Source organism: Microtus ochrogaster, linkage group LG2, assembly GCF_000317375.1.
Source record: "Microtus ochrogaster isolate Prairie Vole_2 linkage group LG2, MicOch1.0, whole genome shotgun sequence".
Classification (NCBI taxonomy): domain Eukaryota; kingdom Metazoa; phylum Chordata; class Mammalia; order Rodentia; family Cricetidae; genus Microtus; species Microtus ochrogaster.
In genome coordinates this window covers 2,572,650-2,589,027 of record NC_022028.1, presented here as the reverse complement: position 1 = coordinate 2,589,027, position 16,378 = coordinate 2,572,650, and the positions used below count along the sequence as shown (strand labels likewise).

General features: G+C 52.6%; 1 protein-coding gene across 2 annotated transcripts in view; it reads right to left on the bottom strand.

The window, feature by feature from the left end:
- Positions 1–16,378, bottom strand: part of Foxp4 (forkhead box P4) — a 53,779-nt gene that overhangs the window by 16,498 nt on the left and 20,903 nt on the right. For both annotated transcript variants that reach the window (XM_005359697.2, XM_005359696.2), the window contains exon 3: positions 4,474–4,569. In XM_005359697.2, coding sequence (XP_005359754.1) covers positions 4,474–4,569 — 96 coding nt within the window. The remainder of the gene's footprint in view (positions 1–4,473; positions 4,570–16,378) is intronic.

Below are 16,378 nucleotides of genomic sequence, written 5' to 3'. Positions count from 1 at the left end.
ACTTCTGGGTGCTGGTTCTCTTTCTGTGGGTCCTGGGGCTTGAACTCAGATCACCAGGCTTGTGTGTCAAGCACTTCATACACTGAGTTGTCTCGCTGGTCCTCATCACTGCTCTTTGAAAAAGCTAAGCATCATTGTCCCTGTCTGGCCTGGGATCTGAACATCATCCCTTCTCAGCCTCACACTGCAGAAAATGAAGATGCTGCTGCCTGTGCTGGTACCAAGCAGGTGGCTAAGCCCTCAAGCATGTTTTCTCCCCCTGAAGGTCAGAGAAGCCACTGAGAAGTGTACATCAGCTCCATCTAGACAGTGGAAGTCAGACAATCCACTCCAATCCCGAAAGGACACCAGCAGAGTGGAGCAGAAAGGACATCCCAGAGGTCACCTAGGACAACTCACCAGGTCACTTGTTCCCACCACAGCAGGAAGTGAACAAGAGCCAGGAGAGAGGGCAGGCAGACACACCCCAAGGACCCTTCTGGGCACCAGGATGTGAATGACTGACAGATACAGCAAAGGACATGGTCTATCCCTCCTTGGGGCTTTCTGGCTTGGAGGCGGGGAATGGGAGCGATGACCCTAGAAGGCGTTTCTGGCCCCCATGCCTCCTGTGAGTTGGCTGAGCAGCTGGCTGCAGAAGCCTCCGTGGGGACCCAGATGAACCTCACCCTGCGTACTGATCTCCAGGTGGCCAGCCACACGGAGCCAAAACAGAATCGGTGAGATGGCTTGGCCCAGCAATCACTGGGCCCGTCTTGGGGTTCTGAAAATTGAGCGGAGGTGCCCTGATGGTGCCCCCACACTCACTGGACAAGGGTGTGTCAGTATGGACACTGGTCAGCTGGGAGGCTCAACAGCTGAGAATCCCTGTCTAGAGATCGGCCCCGAAGCTAGACGATCAATAGTGCCACGGCAGGGAGGACGGCTGAATGCCAGCTACGCTCAGGTCCCAGCCCTCCCCCCACTTAGAATGCGGAGTACTGGGCTCAGTGGCCTGACTAGGAGGAAGCAGGCAGGGCTGCCATGGAGGAAAAGTAGCTAGGGGCTGAGGGTTGTGATGGATCTAAACTCAACCCCTGAAGGACAGACTCTGGGGTGCCTGGTAGGCAGGAGTAGTGTGTAGCATCAGGTACTCCTTGCTAGGGACCAGAAGAACCTCAGCTAATTCTGTATTGAAGCTAAGTGAGATGGCAGTGGTGGCCAGGAATGGGGTCTAGTGCCTGTGATGCCAGCACATGGATGTGAGCCAGAAGAATTACCTCGAGTTTGAGGTCAGCCTGGGCAATATAGTAAATTCTGGGCCAATCAGGACTACAGTATAACGCCCTGTTTGAAAGAATAAAGCAGGGATGGGAAGGAGGGCAGGGATGTAGCTTAGTGTAGGAACTTGTCCAACGCGCAGAGTCCTGGGTTTAACTCCTGGCTCTCTGTAAACCAGGTGCGTGCCTGCAATTCTAGGTGGAGACAGAAAGGTCAGAAGTTCAAGGTCATCTTCACCTACACCTACACAGAGAACTGGAGGCTAGCCCAGGCTACAGGAGACCCTATCTCAAACAAAACAAAGAGAAACAAAACCTTCATAAAATACAAAGCCAAAGAAAAGGCACAGCTTCTAGAATTGTGGAGTTGAGAAAGCAGCAAACCTGGCCCTGACTAGCTCCTCCAGATTCCTTCCTGGCTGCCTGCTTGCCTCCTGCGACTGATCTCTATAGTGATGGGCACTCCTCGGGCTCAATATGGTCTGGAAGCCCACTGAGGTTAGCTGCAGGAAGATGGTAAAAGAAGCTGTAGGTGAGGGACAAGTGACCTGTCCAGGAGCAGAATGTGCCCATGGGACCCCAACAGCTTCCCTTCACTACCAAGTCACTCAAGTCCCAAATCCACAGCACATACTTTCTGGTTGGAGGCCCAGCCTTTGTCCTCCCATTTCTTCACTATCCCTAGGTCCTACCTGAGGACAGAGTTCCCACCATCCCCACTCAGAAACAGCAAAGATGGGGCAGGGTAGCACAGAAGGCAGACCTGGCTGCAGGAGAAGGGACTGGGGAGAAGCTCAGCCCCAGCCGTGTCCCTGGGACTCCAGGGACTTGAGTGGCACTGGTATGAAGCACCACATGGAGCAGAGTTCTGAAGCCAGTCCTCTGGGCTCAGCCCAGTCTCTGCTCTTACGTGTAGGGTGTTGCGGTTGGTTTTAACTGTCAATTCGACACAGCCTAGAATCACTAGAGAAGAGAGAGTGTCTGGTTCAGTTTGGCTTGTGGGAATGCCTGTAGGAGGTTGTCTTGATTACATTAATTGATGGGTGGGGGTAGGGGGGGGTGGGGAGGTGGGACCTAGCCCGAAAGTGAGTGACATGTTGGCACCATTCCCTGGACTGTAGAAGAGCAGAGAAGAAAGCTGACACTAGGCACACATGCGTTCTTTCTCTCTGCTCTGGGATGTGCTGTGCCTGGCCACCATGAATGAGCTACTGCCTCCATGTCCCTGCAATGACGGAACATAATGTGGGCCAAACAAACCCGTCCTTCCCTAAGCTGGCTTTTTCAGGGCCTTTTATCAAAGCGACAGAAATTAGGGCATGAACTGACTTTGACAAGTTAGCTAGATACTCTGTCTCAGCCTCGGCTTCCTCATTTGCAAATGGATTAATAATAGCAGATGTCCCATGGGCGTGAGGACAAAGTGCCGGATACTTGTACAGGGCCAGCCTTGGATAAGCACTCTGAATCCAGGCTGGTAGGGGGCGGGCTTGAGAAGACCTGGAGTTTGATCTTCCAAACCCACTCCTGGGACCAGCCAGTGTAACCTAACTGCTCAGCTCCAGGCCACTGAGACTGTCTCTGAGGAGGTGGTAATAATTCTGAAGCTATCTTGGAGATGACATGTGAGGTTATCCTCTGGCCTCCACACGCACATACACAAATGTGCACACAGGCACGAACACACGTGCACAGACATGAACAAAAAGAAGGACTTGATAGCTGCTGAGCGGGTGAGGAAGCTGACCCCGGGCAGCGAGGAGGCAAAGAGGGGGCCACCTTTTCTCTGCTGGAGCCCGAGGCAGCTCTCTTGGGCAGGGGAAGGCGTCCTAAGGAAGTGACCTTGAGATAACCATCCCAGCACCCAGCTGGAAAGTCCCCTAATGCTGCTTCTCTTCCAAGGCCACCCAACTCCTCCTGCCCTGCTGGGGTTGGAGTTCACCTGGTGTTTTCCATTTGTATGTGTGTGGAGGGGGGGCTTCCTGCCCCACAGCTCTCACCCCCGATTACAAGGAGGTGCCAGGCCAGGTCAGCAAGGGGAGGGCGGCTACAGACCTGGAGACCATCCATGAGGAGGTCCCTCACCCTCAGGGAGAACTGTCTCCCCTTGAGATCTCCCTCCCTCCCTCCCTCCCTCCCTCCCTCCCTCCCTCCCTCCCTCCCTCCCTCCCTCCCTCCCTCCCCTGCTGCCTTTCCAGACTTTGTCCTCCCCCATCCCAGCCACAACCCTTAGCCAGTTCCCCACTTGGGAGAACTCTCAGGTTGCTTAGATTGCTCTGAGGCCACTGACGGTCATGGCTGCACAGCTGTCTGGCACCCTGAACTTTTTAAAAGCACTTTCCAAACATATGCTTTAAAAAAAAAAAAAGCATGAATAACTTGTCTGTAAGTACAGAACCTCTCCAGGACCACTGGCTGGGTCCTGGGTCCTGCAAGCACCCTGAGCCTGTCTCATGTCCCTGTTCCTCTGGGTTCCCTTGGGCACAGGGGCTCAGGGACAGCTCCACATGGTTCACACCATTCCCCTCAAACTTCCTTTCAGAGCCTCGCTTAATCCCATCCTCTGTCCTCGTCCCAGCCACCCTCCCTGCCACAGCGGGGAGGGGGCTCGGTGGCAGGGAGGAAGCGGCTGGCCAGAGTAGTGACCCACGGGGACCCAGACTGCAATTCTCCCAAGTTCTCTGTGACACAAAAGGGTAAACAGAAGGCCAGGCTTCCCCACCGCCTCCTGCTCCCCTCCCCCTCCAGCCAGCCAGATGGGCCGACAGGCTGGGGGGGAGGGGACAAGGGAAAAAAGGGCAGATTGTGCAAAAGAAAACAGAAGAGACAGGGATGGCAAGAGACAGGAAACGGAGAGACTGGGAGAGACAAGGGGGAGGGGAGGCTTAGTGATTCTTCAACTGAGAAGTCTAGGAGGAGCCAAGACCCAGTTTAGGGACCGGGTAGCACGTGGGGAGGAACCCCAGTGAGTCAGGTCCAGAGAGAGGTGCAGACAAAGAAGCTAGGCAGACTCAGGCCTGGCCGATCAGGTGAAGACAGGGGAGGTGCTGGTGCCTGGGCCCCACCCTACAGTGAGTGACTGTACTTCTTTCAGGAATGTGGGGGCTAGGTAGGGGTCTGAGGGGTCTCTGACTGCTCCCTGGGCCAAGCATACCCACAAGCCCCTGACCTCCACCCCAACCCTGCCTCACATGAGTGGGTGCACCCCTCTCACCTGCACTGCAGAGGCCGACTGTTTGCTGTCATTGTTCCCCGGGGAGTTCAGGCTGGAGACTTGCTGCAACAGGAACTGCCGGGCCACCTGGAGAGCCTGTAAGACAGGGGCTGAGTCAGTGTGAGGCCCCAGCGATGCCCTCAGAAGTGGATGGGAGCAGGGATGAGTACGCGGAAGGGGGTGGGGAGGCCGGGCAGAAAGGCTTCTATGGGCTGGGGGAAAAGGACGAGGTCACTGAGGTCACTACACGGAAGGGGGTGGGGAGGCTGGGCAGAAAGGTTCATATGGGCTGGGGGAAAGGACGGAGTCATAAGGTCACGGCAGGATCAGTGCAGACGTCCAGGGCTCACCAGGGATCAGAGTGGTTTTTAGCTGGGACAGCAGATGAAAGGGTCAAGGGTCAAAAGGACTCCAGGTGAAAGTGCAGGAGGGTGAACTCAGGGCAGAATAAGTAGGTGCTTTTTACTGAGCATCCCGTGCCTGGTGCAGCATTGATTTGTTTGCTTGTTTGTTTTTGAGGCAGCCTATGGCTGCCTTGGAACTCAGAACTCAGCATGCTCAAGACCAGGCTGCCCTGGAACTCAACACACTGCAGGCTGACCTTGAACTTAGAGATCCTTGGTCATCACTCAGGGCTAGAGGCCAAGCTCTTGATCTTCCTTTTAAAAACTGAGTTAGGGCTCATCAGCTTTCTTTCTAGGTGAGGCAGTGAAGCCTCTAGGAGGTTAAATCAGTAACTTGGCCTCAAGATCAACTGACCAGTCCAGGAGGCTTGCTTCTGAGGTTTAAGGAAGGGAGGAGGTGGGTGTCAACCAAGAACTACCTATAGGACCGCCACTGCCATGAAGCTACTAGGGCACACAGTGTGGGTGTGGTGGTGGGGGGGCTCAGTGGTCCCGAGGAAACCAATCAGATTTGAAGCAGTGTCTAAATGATCAGAGTCACCACATGAGTGCCTAGCTTGGTGGCCACAGTGACAAAAGACTGGGCAAAGGGCATCCTAGGAATGGGATGGGGGTGCAGCAATGACTATATGTGAATGGTGAAAAGTCTGAAGGGTCAACAGCTCCTCTGGGGTCCAGCCAAGATCTGTCCCTAAAACCTGGAGGTGGATGGAGGTGGTGACAGTGGGGGACCTGTCCAGTCAGTTCCAGGTTCCTCAAAGGCCTCCTAGAGAGCCAGAGCAGATATATTCAGGCCCTGGAAGCCAGGCTTTGACACCAGGCAGATGTGGGCTGCAATCTCAGCCCTGTAGCTGCCTGGCTGTGACCTTGGGTAAGTCATTCCCCCTCTCAGTGGTAAAACTGGGACACTACCCACTTCAGAATCAGGAGGAGGGATTAAAAGACCAACGCTGGCACCTCGTTGGCATTCAGGAAGCGTATACCCTTTTCTTCTCGATAATTCCCAGGTGGCTCGCTCCTTACCCACTCCCAGCGGCCCACACTTGTTAGATGAAGGTACCCAACTTGGAGCTGGCTTGTACACTGGCACCCACACCTGTTTCTTTCTCACGTGGATTCCATTCCCCTACCCCAGCATCTCTCCGTTGCCAAGCCCAGGGCCTCTACACATCCTTAGGCCGCAGCAGTACCGTGGATGTGTGGTGGACACTCGGAGCTTGGCAAACACCCTCTGAGCGCCCACTGTGTACCCCAGTGTGACTATATCTATACAGTCCACCTGCACGGCCCTTCACAGTGTTGACTGGCACAGCTTCCTGGGGCTTCGGTCTAGTTTACCTTAGGACCTTGTCTAAATACTCCCTGGTGTATCTATGGGAACGTGTGCTCCTTGGCAGCCCTGTTCCCTATCCGCTCCTCCTTTCGGATGTCCTACACCTCTAGGCATAATCAGGATGCTGCTTCTCTGTTTTCTTTACGAAGCAGAAGCTGGACCTTCCTGGGCCAAGAGAATTTCAGAAACTCTAGAAAGGAGAGGATGGCAAGGAGGTGGCCAAGGGACCTTAGGAAGACATTCTGGCCTTCGTTGCCCAGCTCTTACTGGCCGCCAGGTCTAGGCACATAGAATGCTTCTTGTCCTCTAAAGGAACACCATGGAAAAGTGGTGGGAGGAGGGGGCACATGAAGACACAGAGACTAGGTGGTAAGGGGTGTGGTGGAGGCTGACCCCAGAGCTGACCAGCACAGATGATTCAAAAAAGACATTAGTCAGGGGATGGGGGACACCCCCCCCATGTGGGCAGAACAACAGCAGAGGAAGATCGGGGGCAGCTGGGGAGAGAGCCTGGCCTAGTCTCTGGGGCTGCAGAGCAGCCACGGGAGTTGAAATCACTCCTCACCAACTCTCCTACTTTGTGGTTCCCTGGAGCAGGAAATTACAAGATTTACAGGGGTGCGCGGGGGTGGGTGGGTGGTGGTGGTGGTATGACAGGGTCCTACAATCTCATTCCTGAAAGCAACAGACCCTCCGCTCCCCACCTCCACCCTGCCGTGGGGAGCTCACCCTTAGGCCAGCTGAGTTAGGTGAGGTGGTTCACCCCTCCCTGTCCCCCAAGGGCTGTCTGTTTCTTCTCTTCCTTCCCGCCTCTCTCACCTTCGTTATCATGAACAAAATGCCTACTGTGTGCTAAGTCATGCTAGGTGGTAGGTGTCCTGGCCCCAGGTGTTCAACTGCTGGGAGCAGGAGTTTTCTAAAGAGCCTGTGCAGGAAGCAGGGAACTGGATCATCAAAACCACCCTCGGCCCATAGAAGGCCCTCCACTGCTGTGGGCTCCGAGCAGGCCTCCCAGAGAAGGTGGCATGGGGGCACCAGAAACCTGGAGTCCAGAAACGAGGAAGAGGAGGAGGTGCTCCTATACAGTGTGGCAGCACACCTGAGGTGACTGTGGCAGAGGCAGGAGGACTTGAAATAATTCCCAGGTCAGTCAGAAAAGCTGGACTGTGCTGGGGAAGGCAACAAGAAGGGCTGGGGACTGGCTGCGGGGCCTGAAGCTGCGCACCTGCTCTCAGGCACCTCACTCATTCACTGCCTCCTCCCTTCTTCCCACAGGGTCCCAGCCTGGAGGGCTGGGAAGCCTATGGGAACAAAGCAAGTTCCTTTCTCATACTTGCCTAGAGCAAGTCTTGACCCATCTGGAAGGCAGTATCACCTAATGAGTATGCAGTAGGTGCCAAATGATGAGTGAGGATAAACTCCAGGACTGTGGTCTAAGCTCCCTCCTCAAATGGCCATGGCAGGTCACATGGCACTCAGTGGGCAATAACTGCTGTTCAAGCACCTGGCTGAGGATGGTGCATCACCTGGGAGCCTCGGGGGCCCCCCAAGCTAAGCTGTGTTCGTGTAGACGTTTTTTGATGTAGGTGGGCCTTCTTTCTATGTGTTGCTTTCATTGGTTAATTAATAAAGAAACTGCTTGGCCTGATAGGTCAGAACATAGGTGGGTGGAGTAGACAGAACAGAATGCTGGGAAGAAGGGAAGTAAGTCAGTCAAGACAGACGGTGGTTAGAATCTTCCCAGTAAGCCACCACTTCGTGGTGCTACACATATTAATAGAAACGGGTTAATCAAGATGTGAGAGTTAGCCAATAAGAGGCTGGAAGTAATGGGCCAGGCAGTGTTTAAAAGAATACAATTTGTGTGTTGTTATTTTGGGGCATAAGCTAGCCAGGTGGCCGGGAGCCGGACGGCAGGAACACAGCCCGCTGTTCCTTCTACAACGTTTGCCCAACAAAACTTCATTTGAGCTTCATCCGTCAGTGTAAAGCACCACAAGGGCCAATGTCTTCTGTCCCTGCCACTGAGGGTCAAAGAAACCACTGGACCTCTGAGACATGGAAACAACAGGCCCTGACCTCATAGCCCAGCTCACCTCCTTCAGTGAAGCTGCCCAAACTGGAGCCACCGTGTGTGTGTGTGTGTGTGTGTGTGTGTGTGTGTGTGTGTGTGTGTGTGTGTGTGTGTGTGCGCGCGCGCACAGGCACACACAGGTGCCTATGTAGGGATAACAGAGGATAACTTTGAGGAGTCTGTTTTCCCCTTTCACCCTCACATAGGTTCTGGGGACTGAACTCAGGAGGGCAGGGTTGGCACAGCAACCACTTTACCCTGGGCCAGGAACCCCTTAAGTGCATGGATGTCAAGTTCAGCTGTGAGCTTCCCACCCCCAACACACAGTAGGCATAATCCCTGCACACAAAGTCCATTTCATTCCAGGCTAAGTATGGGAGGCTGGCAGAGGGTGACCCCAAGTTCCAAGATGTTAACCTGTGAAGGCGCTTCTGCAGTGTCAGGATGGCCAAGAGGTCCACGGGGCCAGGGGCAAAGCCCTTGTGCAGACAGACTATCCAGGAGCGTCCCTACACTAAGCTACAGGGTGGGCCTAACTATGTTCACCTTACAGACAAGGAAACAGGGCCCAGGGTACCAGCTCAGACCCAGACACACATGCAGGCGAAACACCAACGCATATAAAATAAAACTAAATAGATGAAGGAGGAGAAGAACATGGAGATCCAGAAAGGGGCCTAGGGCTTACCCAGAGACACAGCAGCACAAGCAGATCTAAAGCCCACCAGACCTTTCTGCAGGAAAAAGAAGCAAGAGCCAGCAGGGTAATGGGGGCAGCCTCCGAGAGCCAGGAGGGTGATGGGAGAGGGACTTCACACCAGGGAACTGTGTTCACACATAGTCAGCCCTAAACTTGCTGGTCTAACTCTGGAAATCCACACTTTCTTCTCTGTCCCTGGAAACTTTTTGGCAAAACTGGAACTCAGCCCTGTCCATATTTGGTGATATTTATGTGAGCTTCAGGGGTCAACTCAGTCACTGAGCTCACAGGGCAAGTTCCTCCAACCCCAAAGGCACCTATTGGTCCTGTGTTTATCACTAATGTGCTGGGGGCAGGCTGGGGGAGAAAGGGGACTACAAGGGGTCCAGGACTGCTGTCTCTTCCCTGAGTCTCAAATCTGAGAAGCAATCTTAGGAAAGGCTGCCAGTTTCAGGCCCAGGACAATCCCAGGAGCCATGGTCAAGTTCAAGGAGGAACTCTTAACTGCCAGAGCTCCCTGGTTTAGTGAGCTGACATGACCACCAGACAAAACCCGAACACAGTGAAGCCTTATGCTGAGGACAGCGAGCTACATAAAACATGGCCAAGAGACACCTCACCGCAGAAGCAGGGAGTATTTAAGGCTGAAAAGCAGATAGTGCAAAGGTCCTGAGGTAGAAAAAGCAAAACATGAGGAGTACCATAAACTATACCCAGGCCAGTCAGGTGGCATGTGCTTTTAATTCCACCATCTGGAAGCAGAGGTAGAAGGATCTGGAGTTTGAGACCAGCCTAGGCTACACAGCAAGACCTCTTCTCTCTGAACATACACCCCATACGCCCCCTCCCAACCGGGAAGCAGGCTGAGGCTGAATTCTAGAGACATGGAGCGACCCCATTAAATAAGGGCAGGGTGGTTTTTGTTTTTTGCTTCCTCTGTATGCCTATGCATGCATGCACGCGCGCAAGCACAGACACACAGACACACAGACACAGACACACACACCCTTGTATGTGGAGACCAGCGATCAATGCTGGCATCGTCCTCAATAGTTTTCCCTTTGTTTTATGAGACAGGGTTTCTCCCGAGTTTGCCGATTTGGCTAAGCTGGCTGGTCAACAACCTGCCCGTCTCTGCCTTTCCAGCACTGAGATGCCAGACTTTTGAAATGAGCACCAGGGACCAGAACTCAGGTCTTAATAACGAGAGTATGCCAAGTACTTTACTGAGTAATGGCCCTAATCTGTTTGTTTTTTTTTAAATAATTTTTTTTTAATGTGTATGGTCTTGTTTGTTTGGTTTTGCCTGTAACACATTCATGCCTCCTGGTGTCACAGAGGCGGGAAGAGGGTATCAGATTACAGACGGTTGTGAGTCACCATATGGGTTCTGGGAATCTAGCCCTGGTCCTCTAGGAGAGCAGTCAGTGCTCTTAAGGCACTGAGCCATCTCTAGCCCCATCCGTTTGTTTTTTTTTGTTTTTGTTTTTTTTTTGACAAAGCCTTGCTGTCTGTGGGCTAGCCTTGAGCCCATGACTTTCCTGCCTCAGTGGCTCAAGTACTTTTAATATAGGCACGCACCAGAGCGCCAGACACTTCAAATGAAGCTCACCTCATTAAGCTCCTGGCCTGGGCGATCTCTGGGACACTGAGCAGAAAGTGATACCTGACCCCCTGCTGGTAAACAGCAGGTGTCTAATAAGAGTTCCTTAAAAGCTCATGCAGCCCACAAAACTCCTTCTGGACAGACCCAAGGAGGGACCGGCAGGGAGAAGGGGTCAGAGGCTGCTACCACAGACATAACTAACCTAGGGGGAACACAGGTTCTTGACCAGCAAGGCTCTGTCCTCCAGTGAGGAGACATAAAGATGAAATTATACGGGGGGGGGGGGAGGCCTGCGGTGGGGGAGACTAAAACCCCAAAGTGATTCTACTTTTCTTCCCTTGGATCTTTTTTTTTTTTTTTTTAAAGAAAGCTTTTTGGAAAAGGCTGTAAATTTTTTTTACATCAACCTCGTAAAAATGACATCGGCACATTCTCAAATTAGAACCATTAAAATGAAAACCAGCGAAGCACAGACACAGACAGGCCCTCCCAGGTGGGAGACATCCCCAGGACGTTCACAGATTCAGGGCCCTTGCCGCCAACTCTACAGAAGGTTCTCGCTTCATGAGAGGTTGGCCTCGGCAGGTCGGACAGCCATGGGCCAGTGGCATAGAAGGGACTCTGTCCTCGGAAGGCTCCTGCGGCTTCCCCTTGCAGGTGCCTTCTCAGCAGCTTGGCCTGAGGGACATCCAGAGCCAGCTTGGCATGGTTCTGGTCTGAAGGGATGGCACCCAGGCAGTGATAAGGAGCGAAAGTGAAGAAGTGGACAGCATGTTCCTAGCCAGGCCCTCTGTCCTCGCTGTAGAACTCTCCAGAAGTGGGTCCACTTCACACTGCCTGGCCCCAGCCACTTCTACAGGGTGATGGACTTAGACCAAAAACTGGCAGATACATCCCCCAGGGATCCTACTAGGGCATCTCAGAGCAACACCAGCTCACACGTCAGGTTCCACGGGAGCCCACGGGTGACTGGAATACATACAACCCTCTTCACTACAACCCTCACCCTAAACCCTTCTCCCACCCCCACCCCCACCTCAGTGGGGACTAAAACGCTCTGCTGTGGAGAAGAGGAACAGTCAGGAGCCTTCCCCCAGGCACTGGGGCCCCTTCCTCCAGCCATGACCCCCCCCCTTCTCATCTGCCTTCCTTTTCCCATCTACTTCTGAGCACTCCCGACACCTGAGTGGTTTTTCTCTGCACACCATAGCTCCTCTGAGGAGGGACTCCCTCTCCAGATGGACAAAGAGAACTTGGTTATAGGACCAGAGCTGACACAGGAATCCAGGGCGTGAGGCTGCAGTACTGACCAGCAGAAAGGCTTCAGACAACTGCTGGCAGCCTGTGGGCGGTGGGGTGGGGCTGATCCCCTCTGGAAGCTCCCTTTCCACCCAGTTCTCCTAAGAAGCTGGCAGAGGAGGGCCAGACGGAGGAAAGCCTCTTTCCATTCTTCTCCTCCCCTCCCCCTAGCTCCCTGACTCAACCCCCATCTCTTAGGAGGGGGTGAGTTAAAAGCCCATTACTAGGCTGAGCCCCCCAACCCTTTTGAAACTCCTCACAGGATGTGGACGGGGTGGGATTTGGCCCGGTTGCCACGGCAACTGCAGTGGGAGTTCCCAGACACTAGGCAACCCTCTGGTGACCCTCTCTGACCTGTCACCCCTGCAACCCAAGGACAATGGGAATGCTGGCTCTGGGGGCCCAGGACGCCTTTCAGCTCAGTGGCCATTGGTTCTGCCTACCCCCACCCTGCTAGTTCAGCCCTCCTGGCCCCAAGTCCAGTTGTCTGCCGGCAAAACCAGAAGTCCCTAGGACCTTCCAAAACCAGGGCGGGGGCACACCTTCCACAGCCCAAGTCCGACAGGAATTTGTGGGTCCCCACAGCATTTTCATTAGCAGAGGCAGAACAAGGTTCAACTTGCTCAGGCTTATCTCCAGCTCAGTGGTAGCAGAAGATGACCTTGAACTTCCGAGGTTCCTGTGCCCACCTTTCAAGTACTGGTGAAGGAGGCACAGGAGTGACTTCACACCACATGAGTGACTTCACACCCAATTTATGCTGAGCCGGGGCTCGAACCCAGGGCATCACATGTGAGGGAAAGCACTCCACCAACTGAGCTACAGCCCCGCAGCCCTCCCACACCACCCTCACAGTACAATCTCCAGAGAGTGTGGCTGCAGAAGACACAGAGGCCCCAGGCAGAGTGGAGCTCTGGGAAAGACTGAAATGGAGCAGTCAGCAAGGACTCTGTGCAGCCAGAACTGGCCTGGCGGCTGAGCTGGGTCGCCCCCTCACCTCTGTTTAAACAAGGTCCCAGCCTGTGTTGCATGGAAACAGCGCACCAGCCCTTGTTCCAAAGTGACGTGACTGCCCTCTTCAGCGCTGTTTGCTCCAGCCTAAAGTCCTGTCAACTGCCTGACTTCTGACTCGCCCTGTCTGGCTGTCTCTCAACTCATTACTCCTAAAGGCCAGGACTGCCTTTCCAAGACTTGTTTACCAAAGAGACAGGGACCCACAGACAAAGGGATTGGGGCTGGGAGACCTTGGAGGGCAGAAGGACAGAATGTCATTTGCAGACTCATTCAGTCAAACCTCTGTCTGAAGCAGGCACTGGAGTGGTCGCCTAGGGCAGTGTGTAGGGTCTTCCTCAGTCTCTTGTTTTGACACAGGATTCATATAGGCTAGTCTCCAACTCTACGTACCTAAGGATGACCTTGGATTTCTCCATGTCCTTCCTCCATCCCACCTAAGTACTGACACGTGCTACCACGTTCAGCAGGGATGCTTGTGTGAGTGTGTGTGTTGTGTGTGCTCACCTGTGCAGGCATGTGATGAAGACAGACGTTGGCATTGGGATGTTCCCCTTAATTGCTTTGCCACATTACTTTAACATTTTTTATTTATCTCTTTTTCAAGAATTACGGACATGTATATGATATGCCTAGTATCCCCATCATATTTTCAGACACAGTGTCTCTCACTGAACTTACAGTTTGGACTATAGTTTGGCCAGTCAGCTCCAGGGACTCCTGTCTCCCCCTTACCCGACACACTAGGCCGGGATTATAGGTGTTATATATTAGAGCATTCACTTTTCTGTGGGTGCTCAGGCTCCAAGCTCAGGCTCCCGTGCTTTAGAACAAGCATTCTCCCCACTCCGCCATCTCCAGAGCCCCAGGGCTCTGACTCAGGGTCTCACCAAGTAGCCCAGACTGTTCCTAAACTTGAGATCCTCCTGCCTCAGCTTCTTGTACTATACATGGCTTTAAATTTACTCCCCTCCATTTTTTAAAATTTATTTATTAATATTAGAGTGTATGTGTATGTACGCGCATGCGTGCAGGTGTCCAGGTGCCCCAGTGCAAGTGTGTGGACAACTTCCAACAACCGGTTTTCTTCTTCCACTGGGGTTTGAGTTCAGTGAGTGCTTTTACCCGGTGAGCCATCATCTCTTGGGTCCTGCCTTCCTTTCCTGTTTTAAGGGACCCTTTTAGCCAGGCAGGAGGTATTCTCACTCACCAAGATTCACACATGTACTTAGCACCCACTGTGTGTGAGAAGTTCTTCTTCCTCCTGCATCACCCAGGCGACTGTGGCTGTAGTGGGACCAACAAGGAGAGAGCTGAGCCCTGAACGACAGCCTGGAGGCTGTCAGTGCTGCCTCTGGTGGCCTCATCTGCAAAGTGGGAATGACATGGTCTCTCTCCCCAGGGATGCTGAGGCAATTTAATGACATTTAATGACACAGTGAATCCAAAAGCTGTCTTCTGCAGACGTCCTGCTTATGGCTGAAAGGCAGATGGAACCAACAGATCAACCTCCCTTTCTTGATCTCGCTTACCCCGCCAACAATAACATCTGTTTTTGGGGGAAGGGGCCCAAGAACCGCTGAATGTTCTCCCCCAAAGCCTCAAGTCATCTGCTGGAACTGGAAGAATGACCCACAGGCTATGTTTTGCTTTAATTGAAAATTTTATAATTTTAATTTTGCAGTGTTATTTTTGAAGTTTAAAGCCAACGAGACCTTTTTTTTTTTTAAGTCTCACATATTTTCCTTGGGCCTGGGCACTTCTCCCGTGGTGAGCCCAAATGGATAAAACGGCCCCTTGCCTGCCTGCAAATCCCCGTCCCAGATTACTTGTGAAGTAGATACAGAGTTTTCCAGGACGTTGGGATGGTCCCCAAAACAAACGGGAACAACTGGAACGCGGAATTGAGATGGTACGTCACGGCCCGTGTACAGGGCAGAGCCTAGAAACTTGATCAGTACAGATGGTTCTGCCTCTCCCGCCCAAACATCTCCCCAGCTACCCAGAGGCCTGTGTTTATGCCTCGTGGAGAGCTTTCTAATTTCCTTTTGAAAATTACATTTTATTTACTTAGTTTGTGGATATGTATGTGTGTACACAAGCCACAGTGCGTGTGTGGGGGTCAGGAGACAACTTGCTGGAGTCAGGTCTTTTCTTCCACCTTGTGGGTCCTAGGGAATCGAACTCAACTTTGGCGGCAAGCCTCTGAGTCATTTTGCTGGCCTCAAGGTTTTTTGGTTTTGTTTTATTAAAGTTTCCAGTTTAGGCGGCTCCTCCAACCTCATGCCACATTTGAAGTTTTGCATGGTTTTCTCTTTGCAAAGAGATGCAGAGGGTCTAAAACAGTGTGACTTTGGAAACTTCTAGGGGTCTAATTTTAAGATTTAGTTTTAATTATGTATATGTATGTGTGTCTGTGTGTATATGCACAGGAATACAGGTGCCTACAGAGGCCAGAAAAGGGAACTGAAGCCCCAAACTGGCATTACAGATGTTTGAGTGGCCATGTTGGCACTATGAATCAAGTCCTCTGCAAGAGCCCATCTTTAGCTGTATTTTTTTTTTTTGGTTTTTCGAGACAGGGTTTCTCTGTGGTTTTGGAGCCTGTCCTGGAACTAGCTCTTGTAGACCAGGCTGGTCTCGAACTCACAGAGATCCGCCTGCCTCTGCCTCCCGAGTGCTGGGATTAAAGGCGTGCGCCACCACCGCCCAGCTTTTAGCTGTATTTTGATAGAAAGCAGGATTCTGTCCCAGCAGAAAGCACAGACTCAGTGGTTCTCTCTTCCCAGAGATTCTGCTTAAGAAGGGTGATGACAATGCCCACCAACTCACAAGGATCATATCCCTGAGGATCTGAGTTCGATCCCTGGGTTTCACATGATGGTTCTCCAAAGCTCCACACACGTACTGTGGCATGTGACCACTACACACACACACACACACTCGCACGCACACGCACACACACACAATATAATAAGATGCCAGGTATAGTGGCTTCCTCCTTTAATCTCAGCAAGGAGAGGCGGGCAGATCTCTATGTATTTCAGGCCAGCCTGATCTACATAGCACATTCCAGGCCAGCTATTGCTAATAGTGAGACCCTGTCTCAAAACAAAACAAACAAACACAAACAAAAAACCCTCACAAAGACTGAGAGTGACTAAGGAAGGTACCCTAAATTCATCTCTGGCCCCTGTACACAGGGCAGGAGCACATACAAGCCAATAACACACGCAGAAACTGTTAACTCCTCTACTTGTTCACACTTACTTGAACAAATGTAAAGCGTGTCACACTGGCGGCTTCTGGTCCTAACAACTCAGTATTTTAGTGGCCAGGGGCATGTGGCTGCTAAGATGCTGGCTTAGACTCAGGACAGGTCCCTGTGTGATGGGGCTGATCACCTGTAGCATCAGTGAACTGCTTCTGGAGCAACCCCCAGGACGTGGTGTGGTCTATGGGAGGAGCCTGGGTGAGA